Here is a 19,465-nt window from a genome sequence, read left to right on the forward strand (position 1 = left end):
CAGCTAACAGATTCCGGGAGCCAACATTTGAAAAAGCTACAAGTGTGTTCTTATTCTAAACAAGAAAAAAATGATCAGCAAACTTTCTCCACTTTGCAAATGCCTTACGTCCACAAAAACAATTTGCCATAAACGTGCGTACCCGCCAACACACTGCAGGTTCGCAGTGTGATAATGATCCAGTCCAGAGACTCTTCAGCTCTTACTCCATTATTCGAATGTTAGAGACACTGGAGCAAATGGGAATCCAAACCCAGGACTGGATCATTTTCCCACTGTGAAACCTGGAGTTAGAGCATAAGCCGCAGACTCTGGCTGTTTCTTAGTAATCATCACGTTTGGTACACGGGTCCGTGTTGGAGACACAAAGAGAAAATGAGAGGGAGAAGAAAATAATGAGAGGAAATCTCAGGAATACAGAATTGGAAGATTTATTATACCAAAAGGTCAAATCTATTCCCCTTTACAAAGTGAAGTCTCGTTGGCTTGCCAGAGAGGCCTGCACTGTGTTGTTGGCCCCTCCTGATGGAAATGGGTTAAAGGATTCTGTTCCCTGGAATTCCACAGATTGTTTAGACCAATCCCCCCCCCCCAAAAAAATAATAATCTGCGGATTCATTCAAATCCGTCACTGAATACAATCCAAACTCAGAATGTCCGATTTAGGGGCCTATGCAGAGAGCAGCGAATTTTAAAATTGGAGAGTTTATTAAAAAGTAGCTTTTTTGGAGAGTTTTATTCTCCATATGCAGAAATGTGCGAATTCTGCTATGTTTAACATGAATGCGTGTGGCGAGTTTAAATTGGCGAGATGCGCGCTTCAGAAATGTGTAAAAAAAAATTCGCGCCTTTTTTTTCCCTTTGCTATGGCCGCGAGCGGCAGCTTCTTGCCAATTTTTTCTGGCGAGGCAAAAAGGAGACAATCGCGCCATTTTATTGGTGCGAACAGCCGCTAGATGCCGTTCGCGCCTCTCTGCATTAGGATATTTTTAAAACTGGCGAGATGGAGGTTCTCGCCAGCCGCGAGGCGAGTTTTAGAAATAGAAAATAAAAATTGGCGCGTTTTTCGCAACTCGCCATTTTCTGCTGTTTTCTGCGCGATTTTCTCCAAAAAATGGCGAATTTTCAAATAGCGCTGCTCTCTGCATAGGCCCCTTAATCGTGTGTGTCCCCTAGAAAAGCAGTGCCTGCGGGTTCTAGTCCTGTTGAGTCTGACACCATTCCAGTCATTAGTTTGGTGCCTTAGGTTGATCAACTCTATATAGTTGCCTCATTTAAATATACTTTGCATAGCCATTAGCATATCTCCCAGCAAGGTACTTCAGGGGTGCTCCTTTTGCAGCACAGGCATGTCGCCCTAATTTATTTGGAGGGACATTTGAGTGGATATATTTGCACCTGGGAGAAGGAGTAAGGACACTGACTGACACTGAGATTGCTGCAGGGGGAGCCTGGTTCAATTCCCAGTGTTGGCTCCTTGTGACCTTGGGCAAGTCACTTTATCTCCCTGTGCCTCAGGCACCAAAAACATAGATTGTAAGCTCCACGGGGCAGGGACCTGTGCCTGCAAAATGTCTCTGTAAAGCGCTACGTAAAACTATCAGTGCTATACAAGAACATGCTATTATTATTATTATTCCCATTTTTGGCAGTTTATTATGACCCGCTGACCCTAAAGGCTCAGCCACACAGAGCCTCATTGTCACACTAAGCTTCAGTCTGATCCGGAGAGACAGGAAGGAAAGGCTGCAGCACCAACCGATGAGCAAGCTGCTCTGAGACAGACACTGTGCTATTGCATCTTATAATCACGTAAAGAGACTCCTTTTGCTACTGGTATAACCGAAGATGCGGAGTGGCGGTTGATAACGGCGCACATTTCGCAAAATAGGCGAATTTTAGACAATAATAAACGGCGAAAAAGTCTCAAATAGCAAAATGTGCAAAGGAAACGGGATTTTCAGAACGTTTGGCTGCTTTTTGCAACGTCTTTAACAACGTTTGAAAAAGCTGCAAAAGTTTTCTTACAGTATGTTAAACAAGAAACAACATGATAAGCAAACTTTCTCCACTTTGCAATAGCCTTCAGTCCCCCAAAATATCTCACCCTAAATGTGCACACCCACAAACGAACCCCAGGGTCACAGTGTGATAATGATCCAGTCCTGACATTGTTCCGCTCTTACGGCATTACACGAAATGTCACGGGAGCCAATGGGAATCCAAAGTCAGGACTGGATCGTTATCACACAGTGAAACCTGGAGATAGTTGGCAGGTACAGCATGAATTTGCACAAACATTTTACAAAAGGCAACACAACTACTCCGCACATCTCGAGTTACCATCCAGTGACCAAAGTATGATACTACCGTTGCTAGAGGTTATGGAGCACAGTACCACGGCTTTGCAAATCTATGCTTGCATATAATTTTAAGAGGAGTATTTCACTGTTCTTATGTCATATATAAAGTTTAATCCAAAATATATAAAGGTATACGTGCAAGCAAAAATGCAAAAGATACTTGCGAGTGCTGAGACTCAATGGTGAAATCCAATAGAAATAAAGCAGAAAGAGTAGCACTCCAAAATAATGGCCAAGTGGTGAGTATTTATTCATCCAACGTATCGGTCCAACACAGCAGACCGGTGTCAGACCTTGACGCATACATACTTACCACTTGATCACTATTTTGAAGTGCTACTCTTTTTGATTAATATATAAGGAATAAACCTTTTAAAAATGGGCACGAAAGGCTCACACCCTCACGTGGTACAAAAAGCATACAGACATACTAACCTCCGCATGTAGCTCCAAGCTGAGGTCAATGGCTGCCTCTCCCAGGATCCTCTTGATCTCGGCTCTCTCGCTCACCAGCACTTGCTTCTCCACCAGTCTCCAAAGTGAAGGAGTTGACTCAACAGCGTCTCCATAACCACTGTCTCGGTCATCGCTGGGCACCAGCATAGCGGAGCAGCTTGCACATCCGCTCCACTCAGAAGAACCTGACAGTGATCAAGCAATCTCCAATGACATCTATATGTTAGTATTATTAATAACCCCTTCACTGCCAGAGGGGCCAGATAATCTTCTCAAAGTTATGAGTTATTGGCCAGTTTGGTAGCACAAGGCCTTATATAGAGCCAGCAAATAATGCAATATGGGAACATTACAATGAAAGAGAGAAGCATGGTACTTCAGATCCCCTCCACCAGGTCTTACAACAACAGCTGCTAAAGGTTAGTGTCTTGTTAATCAACATAGGGGCTGCCTGTTCACCAAATTGTGACTTCTCGCTGCAATTGTTGTTTCGACTGCAATATAGCTCCCTAACTTGTTACAACTAAGTGGCATGTACAGGTCCACCCTTGTCTTTTATATTCACTTGTCTTCACAGTATTAGAGATCAATGTGAGATAAGTATCCAAGTCTCCCAACTGCAAAACTGGAGGGGAAAAAAAACAGGACCAAATGTAACAAAGCAAAACTTTCCATCGCTTCCTATGGGACCTTTTTAGATGATAGATCTGGTGCGGGTTTCCTGTTTTAGTTTTGCCAGGAGACTTTTATATCTCAACACCCCAATATTTTTAGCAAGCAGGAACACTCCAGTCTGGAGCATAAGAGAGAGAGAGAGAGAGGAGTGTAAAAAGCCAGAGTGGTAGCCTATAACAGTGGTCCCCAACACGGTGTCCACGGGCACCATGGCGCCCAACAAGCCTTTTGTGGGTGCCCGCTGCCGCAGTGCTGCCAACAGCTGCTGTGTGCCTCTCTCCTGTGCTGTCACTGGAGGTCTCCCCCAAGGTATTTTGTGTGCGCACGTTCATTGGTTGCTGCCCACCACTCTCTCCTGAAGTCTGAAGTGTGCTCTTGGGTACAAAAAGGTTGGGGATCTGTGGCCTATAAAACAACTTATTCACTAGACAAATGGCAGACCATAGACCTTCCATTAAGGCTGCCCTGGAAGAAAAGCCACCTATGGGAAGGTGACAGAGCCAGCAGGAAGTAGGACCCCTTAATGGGGCAAGGATGGTAGGAGTCAGATCATGTGCAGATATTGTTCCCTGTCCCACCCTTTCACTCACCTCAACTATCCTGGATAGGTGGGGTGAGTGGGACCCACAATAGGTGCGGCGAGTGAAAGGAGGAAAATCACTATGCCTGGAAGTAAAGGTGATAAACAGCCAGGTCTAATAGTTGGTAGTAAGAGGGGGAGGGGGGCTCACTATATCTCAGGGTAGGCAGTAGATCACTATCTCAGGGTAGGCAGTAGGGTGGATCACTATCTCAGGGTAGGTAGCAGGGGTACATCACTATATCTCAGGGTAGGCAGTATGGGTGGATCACTGTCTCAGGGTAGGCAGTAGGGGTAGATCACTATGTCTCAGGGTAGGCAGTAGGGGTAGATCACTATGTCTCACGGGTGGCAGTAGGGTTGGATCACTATATCTCAGGGTAGGTAGCAGGGGTACATCACTGTCTCTGGGTAAGTAGCAGGGATAGATCACTATGTCTCCGGGTAGGTAGCAGGGATAGATCACTGACTCGGGGTAGGTAGCATGGGTAGATCACTGTCTCAGGGTAGGTAGCAGGGGTAGATCACTATCTCAGGGTAGGTAGCAGGGGTAGATCACTGATTCAGGGTAGGTAGCAGGGGTAGATCACTGTCTCAGGGTAGGTATCAGGGGTAGATCACTGTCTCAGGGTAGGCAGTAGGGGTAGATCACCATGTCTCAGGGGTGGGTGTAAGGGTGGATCACTGTCTCAGGGTAGGCAGTAGGGGTAGATCACTATGTCTCAGGGGTGGCAGTAGGGTTGGATCACTATATCTCAGGGTAGGTAGCAGGGGTACATCACTATGTCTCCGGGTAGGTAGCAGGGATAGATCACTGTCTCGGGGTAGGTAGCAGGGGTAGATCACTGTCTCAGGGTAGGTAGCAGGGGTAGATCACTGTCTCAGGGTAGGTAGCAGGGGTAGATCACTATATCTCAGGGTAAGTAGTAGGGTGCACATCGCTATGCCTCAGGGCAGGTATCTCCCTGGGGGTAGATAAGTGGGGGCTGATAAGTGGCGGCCGGACCCCAGTCACTGCCTATTGGGGTCTATAACAGGAATCCCTACCTCCTCTTCCGTGATCCAAGGCAAACATTCTCCGTTGCTAAGGAAATCCCTCCCCTCCTCCAATCCGACAGCATGACCCGCCCTTTAAAGCGGCAACGCCCATAGAGCCCTGTGTCTTAAAGCGTCACAATGCAGTGGCACGGTGATTAACTCCTGGATTTAGGGTCCATGTATCATAGTTTTATTGGTGCAGACATCACAGAATAAACATTGCTTTCACCTGGAATTTACTGAATAGATACATGCCTGTTTTTGCAACTGCAAGTGTTTGATGCACAAGCTCATTTTTACCAGGCTGTTGAACTACACATATAATTTAAAAAAAATAGATTTATTTCTTATATAGAGCATAGGGATTTACTTTTCCAAACAGAATGAGTCCCTGCCCCATGGAGCTTACAATCTAATGTTGGTGATACAGGAAGTTTGAGCGCAAACCCAAATCAGTTAAATAAAAACCAGTGAAAAAAATACAAATGAATATCACCAAGAGGAGATGCAGATGGCGTAAGGAGTTTCAAAATACCTCAAAGGACGTCACAAAAACACACAAAGCGCAAAAACTCCCCACGGACGTAGTATAGTGATGATCAAGCGAGGAATCTGGTTGGATTGATGTGGCAGGAACTCTCAATGTAGTACAGAAGAGAGAAAGGAGAAAATATAGTGCAACACAATTTAGTACAACAAAGAATAGAGCACAGAGCTCATTCCGCTCGCATGCTATAAGGGAAAAACAGGCAATTTGACCACTCTGGGTCCTGCAGTGCTGGAATGTTCCGTGCTGGGTGGTGAACGGACCGGCGTTTCCCCACAGTGCCCATTTCCGGGTTTGGGTGGCGGATGACGTCACAAACCCTCTCAACCAATGGCGATCAAAGCCTGGTCTCCTTAAGGCTGGGTCCATGGTCAAAAAGACAGCGCTGAGGCGGAACACTTACTCCCATCATCCCTACTGAGGGCGGCTTTAGATGACGCTTCCGCAGGCGTGTGGAATTGCAGCCGACAGTTTATTTAATTTTTCGCGGAGGGAAGTGGAGGGCCGGTCACGTGACCGGCAAAAGCCAATGGCACTACGGGACGTCGGCGCCGTGACCTGGCATGCTAGCCCCGCCTCCCACTCGCCTCACAAGCGCGCTCACTGACGCTCATGCCAGGACACAAAAAAGCTCCTGCTTGGGCAGGAGGGCAGGAGAGCATGAGCGTCAGTGCGGCTCAGCGCTGTATTTTGTACCATGTCCGAGGCCTAAGCTGACAATATCGGCAATGGTATGGGCAGGCACACAGCAGGTACTTCAGTCTCACGGCTACTCTCAGTGACGGTTCAGCAGGACACAGGAGTGGTTGTAGTCCACGAGGCACCTCTGTATTTTCTCTGTTAGCTGCACCCCTTATCACTTTACCATTTGGTATCTTATCACTAATATCTGAATATATTATCACTGAATACAGGCATACCCCGCATTAGCGTACGCAATGGGACCGGAGCATGTATATAAAGTGAAAATGTACTTAAAGTGAAGCACTGCCTTTTTTTCCACTTATCGATGCATGTACTGTACTGCAATCGTCATATACGTGCATAACTGATGTAAATAATGCATTTGTAACAGGCTCTATAGTCTCCCCGCTTGCACACAGCTTCAGTACAGGTAGGGAGCCGGTATTGCTGTTCAGGACGTGATGACAGGCGCATGCGTGAGCTGCCGTTTGCCTATTGGGCGATATGTACTTACTCGCGAGTGTACTTAAAGTGAGTGTCCTTAAACCGGGGTATGCCTGTATATAATCACTGATATTTGTTTATCACTTTTATTATCATTCATTATCATTATTACTATATATTCACTTCATTCAACTCACTATGGATGATATTTATTGCAATGTTTTTTCAAAAAGGAATCTGAGACATTTAAATATAAAAAATATTTTTGACTGTGATGAAACAATTGATAATATTGAAAGTATAGACACACCCCAAGAAGAAGACATATCCCCCACTTCTTTGAACTAGAGAAACTTTTGTTCTCTGAGACAAGGAAGTGGTGGTATATATGTCACCATAGGTGAGATAGAAGGGTATATATAGCTCCATCCAATATTCTATATTCTAGAAACAGGTTCTGACTGGGTTCCTCACTGAGTCCTGTAAATAGGTTTGTTTGTGTGTGTGTGTAACCCCTCCTCAACGGGGTTACCAGTTTGCTGCAAGGGGTTAATAGTTGAACAGTATATGTTAGGCCCCACCATGTGTTGTCACGGGGAAGTATACAGGAGAGAGGGAAGGTTCTGGAAGGGAGGTTCCTGGAGGACAAGAGTAGAGGAGCCTCGGGAAGGATAGGGATTAGGTTCCCAAAGTCATTGGAGAAATCAGGCTCCCAGTTTATTATGTTACAGATAGGGACAGTGCACTTTTAGCAAGGACCCCAATGAGATGGCCAACGGAAAAACGCATGCACATATGTCGTCTCTTCAGCCTGTAAGCGATTGGCAATTCCCATATCAAGAATGGGGTATAGGCTTTACCTGAACAGAACCAGCCAGGATCCTAGTAAGGGCTCAAAGTAGATAAGATATATCGGACGTTACTCCGAAGGGGGGCCCGGTCCAATACGCATAATACAGCCAAGCCGCCTGAATCCAGCACCCTGAATTGAGGTAAACTATGCTGAGAAGCCAAATATTGCACACCGATGTAATCTCCATAGGACCCGGGCAGGGAGAGTTACATGTGTATAGCTAAAAGTGTATTAATAAGTGCCCTGTCAACGTATTTGTTTTCAGTTAGAAACGTGCCCTTTAAGTAAGCGCCAGTAGTAATGATCCAATATTGTTCTCACTATTGAACTTAATTGGAGTTCTCGGCATAGTGACTGGGTGGTCTACCTCCTGTATGCCATGCTGTCTTTTTCATTAAATTGCTTTTGAACCAAGTTCCAGTATTGTAGCCCTCCTTGTTACCTGTTCCTGCTTGCTGCTGTGCTCCGTTTTTTCCTCTTCACATTGGATCCCCTGCAGTCTGTTCATTACGTGAAGCACGCCTATGAGGAAGGATGACCACTCACTGTGAGTACTATAACTCAATTATTCATACAGCTGTGAATACAGTTTGTTTTACAGTGCTGGAGATTCAGTATCATTTATTGTGCTGGGCAATTGTAGCTCTAGGGAGGGTATCCTATTTGGAAGCGACCCAGTTAAGGGCTGCAATTCAAAGTCACTACCTGCATTATCAACCAGGACATTCCTTTATCCTCCCATACTTTGAGCATTTCTTGCTAATATGTACCAAACACTTTTGATATTATGAGTATCCTTTCTTCAAGCAAGATCCACATTGTTTCAATGGAACTTTTCATTATATATTGGAAGCACCGATTTATAGAACATTGTTCTTTTTTCTCTCTTTTTTGCAATGCTTTGCAGGCTCCATTTGATGTGGAAAAGACAGGACTAAGAAATGATAGTTACTGATCCATGTGCTCAGCGAAAAAATTTCTACGTCTGCTCAGAGGATGAATTTGATAATCTAACTTGAAAACTGTCCCATCTATAGAGCAAAAATTCAGCATACTACATACAACATCCTGGGCCAGAAAATGTGCTTACTGCTGCTCCCCAAAAACTGATTCTGAGATTTGTCAGAAAGATCCTTCTTCAGCCCGATTGCACAAAGCTCAGTTATTGACTTAACGAAACATTAACGCCTCCTTAAGTGGTATCGGGTATCTTCAGAGCTCACTAACGCAGTGTTCAGCGCTGTGTACAGCCGTAACGAGCCCCTGCGTTACTATAACGGACCTTCGTGCTAATGATGTACAAAAGAAGTGTTCCCTTTAACAAGGTGGGCAGAGAAATAAATACATATGCCTATTAGCATAAGTTAAATATACTTTGCATATACCATTAGCATATATCCGAGGATTGCTCCTTTGTGCATCAGTGTCTCGCCACATGTTATTTGAAGGAAGGTTTCCGGGCATATATATAGAGCTAGTACTTGGGACTATACTAAAATATATGTCTGTCTCTTTCTCTCCCTTCCATGTTAAGATAACACAAGGTAGTGCTAATTTAGCATGGTGTTAAAACTATGCCAATGAGATAAGTAGCAGCCGTTGTTTCTGTATATATTTCGTTTTGTGGATTCGCTTTAGGCTTGTATTATACTAAGCGTATGCGCGCACGGCAATGAAAAATACCTGTCTTCCTACGACAGTGTATTCACTGCCGACGCGCGCGCACGGCAGACAGCGTTGGCGCGGCAGCTTGGTGGAAATACAAAGAAATTTGTATTTTCGAGCTGCTGCCGTGCCACGTAACACTGTGAGCCAATCACAGGGCGGCCTACCGTTGTGACGTCATGGCCACGCCTCCTAGCCACGCACGTCACCGTTTGGCCTATAGGCACGAAACGTACGCGCCACGTACACGCGCAACATCGTATACACGCCTGCGCTTAGTATAATACATGCCTTAACCCAGGGGAGCGCAAACTTTTTAAGCTGCGCCCCCCTGCCAGGCCTCCCCGGTCTTGCGCCCCTTCTCCAACCTTCTAGATGCGTCAAATGACGCGCCGGGGTAATGTCATGTGACCCGCGGCGTCATTTGACGCGGCCACGTCACGTCACACCGCGTTGCCATGGAGATGCATCTGATTCCAGGCTTGTTGCAGAGACGTCGCGCGATCCCCCGGCATTAATTTAAATGCCTGGGGGAAGAGCGCGGGCCTCTGCAACGGCCCGCGCCCCCCCCAGACAAATCTTGCGCCCCCCAGTTTGCGCACCGCTGCCTTAACCTCACAGAATATAATGTCCATTACTGATTTGAATAACATTTTATAAGCCCCAACCTAACAGAGCTTTGCAGATCAGCCGTTTTATTGGCGGGTATCTTACAAATGGCCGAATTCTCTTTTAAGCAAAACAAATCCGATAAAGGGGTTTTTACCAATGTATCCCAGCTGCAAACCAAAGGCAAAACCAGTGGAAAATAATTGCACCAAATGTGTCACAGTAAAGCACCGCTCGTCTCAGTGCGAAACCTTTTCTTTTAATAATATGGTGGGAGGTTTTCTCAAAGATTTTACCCCAGTTTTGCAGTAAATTGAGTCTGCACAAAGCTGCCAAATACTATCGGAGCTTCTTCCCTTGGCTTTGGAAATCCTGAATAATTATATTATGTCTGTAGCTGCTGCATCAGAAGTGAGGTGGAGGCACCGAGTCGCCGGAATGTGCAGACAAATCCAAGCCGTGGCATCTGCCCTGCTACAGTGGAATCATTTTTATTTTTTAAAGGGTTATTAACCGTGGTTAACGTGGCTTCAAAAAAAATAGTATTGGTACAGGTCCAATTTCAAGAAATTCTTCCACGTCGGAGCAAAGCTCTTTGGACTTTGTGTTAGAAAGATTTGCACCGTGTTGGTAGGCGGAAAAGAAGAGTCTTCCAAGGTGGAACAGTTACATGTGTAAACTAAAAGTGGTGTGAGTTTTTGTAAATAAAAAGAAGTCCCGTTACCGCTTACCCCTCTGCAGCATCACACTTTAACCTCTTTCAACTTATTTTTGCAACAAAGAACATATTGTCTGTTGGATGGCGCCAACATATACCACAGCGCAGTGGGAGATCGGACAATAACATGTGTGTGACAAAAAGAGCACATTTACATTAAGAACAACTGAGACAATAGGGTATTTCCATAGTTATTTTAATTATCGCCTCAACACCCTTTTCTCCCCTCTCCTGCTACTACATGTGGGCTGGCCAACGCCAGCCACCAACAGGTCAGGTTTTTAGGAAATATCTGCTTCAGCACAGGTGGCTCAATCAGCTAATTGAGCCACCGCTGCTGAAGATGGGACTGATTAAGCCCTCTGTGCTGAAGCAGGGATACCCTTAAAACCTGACCTATTGGTGGCTCTTGAGGACTGGAGTTGGCCATCCCTGCTCTACATGAACATTGAAACACACCCAGGATCTGTAAGGTGAGAATATGTATTTATTTATTTATTGTAATGGAAACACTGTTGTTATTATTATTATTATTATTATTATGGGAAGATTTTTTTATATATTAGTTAGCTGCACAGGAACAGATGAATCAAAGAAAAAAAAATATTTAATAGGATAATAATTGCCTTAGATAAATCTGGTGCTATTTTTATATGGTTATTGCCCCAGTTTTAAAGCCAGAAGATTACCCCCTGAGTGCCAGATGGACCCTGGTTGCATTGCTTTGCAAACAGCACATTTCTGACCCGTCACTCACTGCGCGTCCAATGGTTTCATAGCAATTTGAGCTGCTTTTAGTTTAAATACATTTTTGTATGGCATGTCTGTATATGTATGTCTGCCTTCCAAACCCCACCGCCCCGGGCCTGCGTTACTGTTTGGGAGGCAGTCACACGCACTTTCAGCATTAGCGATCTCAGACCCTTCAACATTTTGTACAAGTGACATAATACCACGGTACTGCAACACGTGATATTTACTACTGTACATATCAGCAGGGCCGTCTTAACAGCATCATAGGCCCCCGGGCAAAGCAGTGCACTGGGCCCCGCCAACTCTCCGCTACAAGTCGTCATTTTTCTTCTTCTACCGAGTTAGCGGGAGATTTGAATGTTGAGGCGGGTGATCGGAAAATTAGTGTTACATTCTGTTCTGTGCATAGATTAGCGTGGGGCCCCTATGCTCGTGGGGGCCCCGGGCAACTATGCTCGTGGGGGCCCCGGGCAACTGCCCAGCGTGCCCATGCGTTAAGACAGCACTGCATATCATATCGCCAACAAAATCTGTGTCTTTGGATTTTTTATGTATACACACACACACACACACACACACACACACTAGAAATGGTGTTCCATTTTCCGCTAACCAGCTCACCGTGATCAGATCCCCCTCCCCACTGCTTTAACTAGCTGAGGCTGCCCAGCCAGTGGCAGAAATAGGTACGATAGGCAGCAGCGGACTTCAAGATCTGCCGCCCCATGGCCCTCCTCCTTCCGAATCGCACGGCATCGCGTTGCTACGGTAACTCTGCGTCATGATGTCACTTGACGTGTGTCACGTCGGTGGTGTCCCGCTGCTATTTGGAAGTGGGAGGGCGGCAGCAAGGAGGCGGCCGCCACATGTAAGTCCCGAGAGCGCAACAAACGTATGTGGGGGCGGACATTTTTGCCGCCCCAAAATTTTGCCGCCTTAGGCCTAATGGGAAAACCGCCACTAACGATAGGCCAGGAATGGCTAACTCCAGTCCTCAAGGGCCACCAACAGGTCAGGTTTTAAGGATATCCCTGCTTCAGCACAGGTGGCTCAGTCAGTCCCAGATTCAGAACAGGTGGATCAATCGGTGGCGGTTAAGCCACCTGTGCTGAAGCAGGGATATCCTTAAAACCTGACCTGTTGGTGGCCCTTGAGGACTGGCATTGGCCACCCTTGCAATAGGCACCTCTAGTTATTTTAGGTGCAGAACATGGCAGCCAGGTGCAGTACCTGCTGAATAGTTGCAGAGAGGGTTTGGAGTATGGATGCCCAAAACTTCAATAGAGACTCTCACTCTCTAGGTTAACTCGTTCAGTGCCAGCGGTAATGCATTGCTGGTCCCTCTGGCACTGAAAGGGTTTTGTTGTTCCAGAACCCACAAACTTAACATATTTGGGTACCTCAGCTGCCCTCCCAAAGCAGGTTGTGCCTGCTGCCTGCCCCTGTATTTCTGTTTGTAGAGAAGGGAGGAGGCACTGATCCCTATCCTGAATAGTAGGAGGGGAGTATGGGGGATATCAGATCACATGTTAAAAACCCAACCCAGAGGGAGAGAGCAGTGAAAAGAATGAGGTTGTAATGGGAGCTCTTGCATCCAGCCAGAGCCCTACTGCAGCATTCTGTCAGCCCCCCTCTCCCCTCCCACTGTACTAGAGCTGAGTGATATTATAAAGTGAGGCAGACAGAGGGCCAGTCAGACACTTCAGCCTGAGGGAGCAGAAAATAAACTTGTGATCAGCCAACAAATCTCTCTGCCAGGAAAGGACAAAAAGAAGCACAGAGCCAACTATATTTTTGGAATAAATAAGAGGAGACAAAACAGAAAAAGAAGGCTCCCTTATTTTTTTAGGGGATTCTTATCATTGTGTCTGTCTTTGAGGCAGTGATGTTGCAGTGAGAAGCTTTGAAAACTTGACCCTTAGAGGGTAAATAATTTGAGGAAAAAACAAGGTTACTTAGAGAAAGGGTAGAGATATTTTATTATTATTATTGAAAAACTGAGAGAAAAGAAAGTTAACGATTTTACAGGAGAACAGACGACTCTGAAGTTTGTAAAGAAGAGGATCCCTGCTTTTCCTCAACGCCAAGGAAAGCGACAGCGACCAGGATCTCAGCGCTGTGTAGATTGGATTAGATCTGTCAGTGTGTTACTGGTCGGTCTTTGCATTTGCTTCCCCACCTATGGCTTTTATTAGCCACTTAAGCATAGGATGCCCAAGGCTGGAGATGTGGCTTCCTGTCTCCTTGCTCTGTCTGCTTATAATAGGTGAGTTCAGCCTTTCTCTAGCTGCCCAGGTGAACACCTGCGAAGCCAATGGCAGCATCTATTATGTTGGGGAGTGGTACTTCCTGGACTCTGATCACTGCACCCAGTGCGAGTGTACCACAGAGGGCCCTGCCTGTGCCCGGACAGAGTGCACAGCCCTGCCACCCGCCTGCATGCACGTCAGCCACTACCCCTCCGACTGCTGCCCCCGGTGTGAGAAGATTGGCTGCGAGTACAGAGGAGAAGTGTATGAGCTGGGAGAACAGTTCCAGGTAGAACTCCTCTCTCCGTCTCTTATATTCCCATTATACGTAGTAGCTTTATAAATTCCAGATTTAATATACATTCTCTATCTGTTCTTCCCACCAGTGACGGAAAGATTTGCATTGTTTTTGCTTTGCAGCAAAAGAAGTAAGATACTTCATAGGTTGCGATACCTTTTAATAGACCAACATATCAATCATACAAGGTTTTCTTGTCCATAATCATTTGAGACTACAGAGGTCTTTTCATCAGATTTTTCTGGGACTAATGCAACTACTGGCACCCTTAAACTGGCACCCTTAAATCGGCAAAAGTAGTAGAACCCCTTTGCTGCCCGAGGGGACATCCCCCAGTCACCGAACCGGTTAAGGCAGTTGTGTTAACCACTTCAATGTGTTGCTGCTCAGTCGTTAGCAAATACTGTAGGTTGAGTTATTTTTTAATAATGTATATACAAATTAAGTAAATACTGGTATGGTAAGGGATGGCACATTGTCTTGCAGCTATGTAGAGTGTGTGTGTGTGTGTGTGTGTGTGTGTGTGTGTGTGTGTGTGTATATATATATATATTCACATTCACACACACGTAAGGAATTATTCAGTGGATTTTCGGAAGGATGGGTGAAATAAATCTTCTTCACATTCATTATAGTTATATAATTATTTACAGCAGTCGGTTGAATCCAGTTTGCATTATTCTTTGACATAACAGAGCTGATTTGTAGTTGCTGTTCTTGCACAATAAGATTTCCGGATGTATTTTAACCTGTTCGGTGCTGATCGGGCTAGCAAGGCATTGCAACGTAATCCATTGAAAACCCCGTTTGGCACTGATTGGGTTAATAAATGACCCCATGTCACATAGTAACACAGAAGACTGAAATACTGTAGATAAAGGGTCCTTTGGCTTTGTCCCAAATAATAGAATGACAAAGTAGCACAGGGACAGGACAGACAGGACAGACATGCACCATTGACTTCATCCCTCTCATTGCATGATGACATTGTAATACTGAAAAAAAGGATACATGACCTATTGAGCCTTCCCTGCTCCCTGCATGGGTAGTAGCATAGTACACTAAGGCTGCGGCCCCGCTGGCGCTGACCGCGCTCATGCTTGCGTGGTGACGTCACCAACTCTTCAAGCATGAGCGCGAGTGTCCTGCGAATTTTGCGAGCGTGTGCGGGGGGGGGGGGGGTGCATGGGTGGTCTATTGAGCGAGCTTCAAACACACTTTTTTTTTTACTTCCCAACTGACAAGCTTGGGAGAGTGTGCGTGCTCCACGTGAGCGGGGACATGAGAATTCACATTCCACAAAGTAAACTCGGCAAGCGCCGCCCGCTCGGCGCTAGCGGAGACGCAGCCTAAGACTGGGTGAACATGTCATCCACTGAAATGTGCCCTCCAACCTCAAGGAGAAAGAGCAACATAAAGACACAAGGTACTGTCGCCCAAGCATGCTCTCTCTCCCATCACAAGTGACATTAGTACACAAGACAGAAACTACCAGTGGTCCATTGAAATAAGCTTGTTAAATGCTACAAGTATTTTCTCATAGTACAGCACTGATTTATTAAAAAAAAAACACACATGCAGGATATTGCTGGGACTGCAGCTTTGTTTCCTTGATGCCACAGTACCACCACTTTTTTGGACACTGCTTATAAAGTATTTGGAGCCAGCTGTTTTGGGGGTTGCCTCAATATTGTTTTGTGAGGTCTTTGTATTGGAACTTATGCCTGCTATTACTTAAAGCTGCAGTTCAGTCAATATCCTGCATGTGTGTTTTTTTTAATAAATCAGTTCTGTAGTAAGAAAAAATACTTTTAGCATTTTCTGTTTTTAAAAAAACAACTTTGAAAGACCAATTTTCTTGTATTCTATTTTAACAGCCATTTGCTAAGGCACTGCCCCTTCATGTCCTGTCACAAGCCCTGGCACACCCCTTTGTCAGCCCTGCCCTCCCTCTAGCACATGTCAGTGCAGGAGTGCTCATGAATATTCATGAGCTTCCACTGACGGACTGAAGTAGAATATAAACAGATCCCTTCACTAATTATGTCACCAAATTTCGACCTATCAATACATGGAGAACGAATTGACCTGCAGCTATACAGTTCTTTAGGTAATTAGAGATTGCCCACATGAAACTATTGAAGTAAAAAAATAAATAAAAAAAAAAAAAAAAGACTGAACTGCAGCTTTAAGATTGCAACATGTTAATTTTCAGGGAGTGGTCAAAGAAATACCTTAAACAAGCTCTTTTTGTTTCATGGAGAGCCTCGCCATCACTGGTGGAACATTTTATGCTCTTCTACTTAAAAGACACTGGTCCAGCCCTTTCTATGTGTTCTGGACCAAGCACACCCTGAGAGATGCGTTGGGACAGGCAGGTTAACTCAATCCCATATATCAAGCAAGGGAACCGTCTAAGGTTGCGTCTCCGCTAGAGCTGAGCGGGCGGCGCTTGCCGAGTTTACTTTGTGCAATGTGAGTTCTCACGTCCCCGCTCACGCGGCGCGCGCTCATGCGCAGGCACGTATGCTCTCCCAAGCTTGGCGCTTAGGAAGTAAAAAAAAGAGTGTTTGAAGCTCGCTCAATAGGGCCCCCATGCACCGACTCCCCCCCCCTCCCCCGAGCGCACAAAATTCGCAGGACACCCGCGCTCATGCTTGGAGAGTTGGTGATGTCACCACTCAAGCATGAGTGCGGTCAGTGCCAGCGGGGACTCAGCCTTACTTGCTGAAGTGTTTATTTGGGGCAACAACATAGAAATAAATAGGGGGGGGGAAGTACTGAGGGAACACTGGGACATGAGAGCAATGGAGGGGAAGGTGAGCCATGAGGGAAGTGGGCTAAATGCAAGTTATAGGGATAGGTGAAATTCAGTAACTTTACCAGGATAGGAGAGATGACTGCTCAGGATGGCTGCTGGTACTAAGAGAAAGCATGCTGGTCTGGGCTGATGGGAAATCTACTGGGACAATACCACCTGGCAAGGGGAGGGGGAGCAGCCCATCCTGGTAAAAGGCAGGGGGGTTGCCAAGGCAACTGAATGAAGCCAAGAAACCCACAAGGGGTCGCAACATTGTTGCAACTGCTAGGCTAAGGAGTGCTGGCAGCCTGAAGACAGAGAAAGAAACACAATCCTGTTCCAGGATACTATTTTATGCACCCAAAGATATATTGTAACCAGATGTGTGGGGTGGAAGCTTGAAAGGGGCAGTTCTGACTAGGACAAATGTGAACTAAGGACAGTAGTAACATGTTTAATATTTTAAATTGAGCTGACAGACCTTAAAAAAAAAAAAGGAATCAAATGTATAAAAATATGTAAATACTTGAGAACATTTTTGGTGATAAAGCTGGCAGTCCTTCAAGTTTTGTTCTTTGTTTGCCAAGTAATTGTGAAGACATAATTACCCAAAGGAATAAACGTAAATAGCTATAGGGCTTGAATCCAGTGTTCCCTGAGAAATAGAAAGCAGATTTACCACATACAAATAAGTAAATCAGATACTTTCAGAGTGAATCGTTTTAAGAAAGCTAGTTACACTCGTCTGTTGTGTTTTTAATGGCCTTATATGTTCCTTTGGCCCATTAGAGGCCATAGCCTTTATATTATGACCAGCTGCGGATTTGAAAATCCGCCGTCCTTAGGCACTCCGCTGTGTCGGGGGCCTCCTTGCTGCTGCCCTCTATCTCCTTTGGAAACTCAGCGTCAAATAACGCAGAGGACGTCATCAATGCATTATTTGATGTCACAAGGTCACGTTGCATGGCAATGAGACGCCGTGTGATGTCACATTGGGACGTCCGCGGCATTATTTGATGCTAGGGTTCCAAAGGAGATATAGTAGTGCAGAGAACGCAGCAAATCCATATGGGGCGAACTTTTGTGCCGCCCCCAAATTTTGCAGCCCTAGGTCCGGGATTAATAGGAAATCCGCCACTGATTATGGAATTTTTTCCCCAGACGGTTTGAGCTTGTAGTACCTTTCCATGCAATCCCCACTCAATGCAGGTTATTCATGAAACTGCAATAGTGCAGATTCGGACACTATCGCATGGAAACTCCCATTGACTTTAATATTGCCGTTTAATCGGAGCACTCTTGCATGTAAAGTCAATGGGAGTCATGAGCACTGTCGCCGTTTAGTAAATAATCCCCAACGAGTTGACAATAAAGTGCTCAAAATTAAGGAAGCGTGTAACTCTCCACTCAGAACCAGGAATCGTCATGTCAATGCACATAGAACTAAATAATCCCACTATTATACCATTACAAGTAAGGAATGTTGGGAGATCCTGGAATGATGACCTCTCCAGCAGATAGAAAGGGACATGGACATAGCTCTTCTCTGATGAGCAGGAATCATGGACATATTAACTTTAGTGAAATACATACATCCCAACTGGATCCAAACCAACAGTGTGATCATGAACCTGACCACCCGAACCTCACATATTAATAAAATATTCCTAAGCTGTTTACAAAACAGAAACGGGAATATGAAACCAGGACATTACCGCACTGCCCAGTTAGATGGCAGGTTTGATTTGAAATATGGGCTATCTCATATGGAAAGCATTATTAAGGAAGACACACTGGGTGTGAGATAGAAATATATATATATATATATTTTTAGGATTTAATAGCAGGCCCACCAGGACTTATGCAATAATGCAAAAAGTTTATTACTACGGTCAACGTTTTGGTACTCTAAGGGCTAACCTGAGGAAGGTCCCAGAGGGCCGAAACGTTCGCCTTGGTAATAAACTTTTTGCATAAGTCCTGGTGTGCCTGCTATTACTTTCTATTATAATCAATCTCTTGGCAGCTAAAGCAATGGGTAGTATACACCGTTTTAAGTGGAGTGTGTGTGTGTGTGTGTGTGTGTGTGTGTGTGTGTGTGTGTGTGTGTGTGTGTGTGTGTGTGTGTGTGTGTGTGTGTGTGTGTGTGTGTGTGTGTGTGTGTGTGTGTGTGTGTGTGAACCCACGCACTCACAGGATTTCGCATATTGGAAAAATAATGATTTCATTCATCAGCGTTCTGGCTTTCACACAAGTTTCATTTCATTTTTTTCATTAATTTGTTTTATTTATGTATTTACTTCTCTTCTCCGGCAGCGACATCTCCCTGCATCTCCTCCTGCAAGGTCCCGTCAACATGGCTCAGCGACGTCAAACTGCACCGCGTTGCCGTGACGTTACGTCGCGGTGTCAAGTTGCCATGACAACAGGACACCTCATGGTGCCGTGACATCACATGTCATGGCAACGTGACGCCATTTGACGGGACGCTGCAGGGGAGATGCCGCCGGATGATGCCGGTAAGAGCCGCGGCCCCGCACGGAGATTTCACAGGTAAAACCGTAGCCGGGAGACATGTGGCCAAAACTTGTAGACTCCGGGTCAAACCTGGAGCGGGGGCAACCCTGTCCTGCGCTGAAGAGCTTGCAATCTAAGTGGTGCATCCAGAAAATAGGCAGAGACAGGAGAAGTCAGGGGTGCCCACTGCTACATCCAATTGATAAAACATATAAA

General features: G+C 45.5%; 2 protein-coding genes across 2 annotated transcripts in view; one reads left to right on the top strand and one right to left on the bottom strand.

The window, feature by feature from the left end:
* The window catches only part of CCDC24 (coiled-coil domain containing 24), a 52,599-nt gene extending 47,430 nt beyond the window's left edge, over positions 1-5,169 (bottom strand). Inside the window, exons 1-2 of the mRNA XM_075616217.1 lie at positions 5,122-5,169; positions 2,799-3,004 (exon numbers count right to left, since the gene is read on the bottom strand). Of these exons, the coding sequence (XP_075472332.1) occupies positions 2,799-3,004; positions 5,122-5,149 (234 nt within the window). The 5' untranslated portion in view covers positions 5,150-5,169. The remainder of the gene's footprint in view (positions 1-2,798; positions 3,005-5,121) is intronic.
* A 7,754-nt stretch (positions 5,170-12,923) lies between these two features.
* Positions 12,924-19,465, top strand: part of LOC142503647 (von Willebrand factor C domain-containing protein 2-like) — a 29,755-nt gene continuing 23,213 nt past the window's right edge. Inside the window, exon 1 of the mRNA XM_075616216.1 lies at positions 12,924-13,923. Coding sequence (XP_075472331.1) covers positions 13,567-13,923 — 357 coding nt within the window. The 5' untranslated portion in view covers positions 12,924-13,566. The remainder of the gene's footprint in view (positions 13,924-19,465) is intronic.

This window comes from Ascaphus truei, chromosome 10 (assembly GCF_040206685.1).
Source record: "Ascaphus truei isolate aAscTru1 chromosome 10, aAscTru1.hap1, whole genome shotgun sequence".
In the NCBI taxonomy this organism is placed as follows: Eukaryota; Metazoa; Chordata; class Amphibia; order Anura; family Ascaphidae; genus Ascaphus; species Ascaphus truei.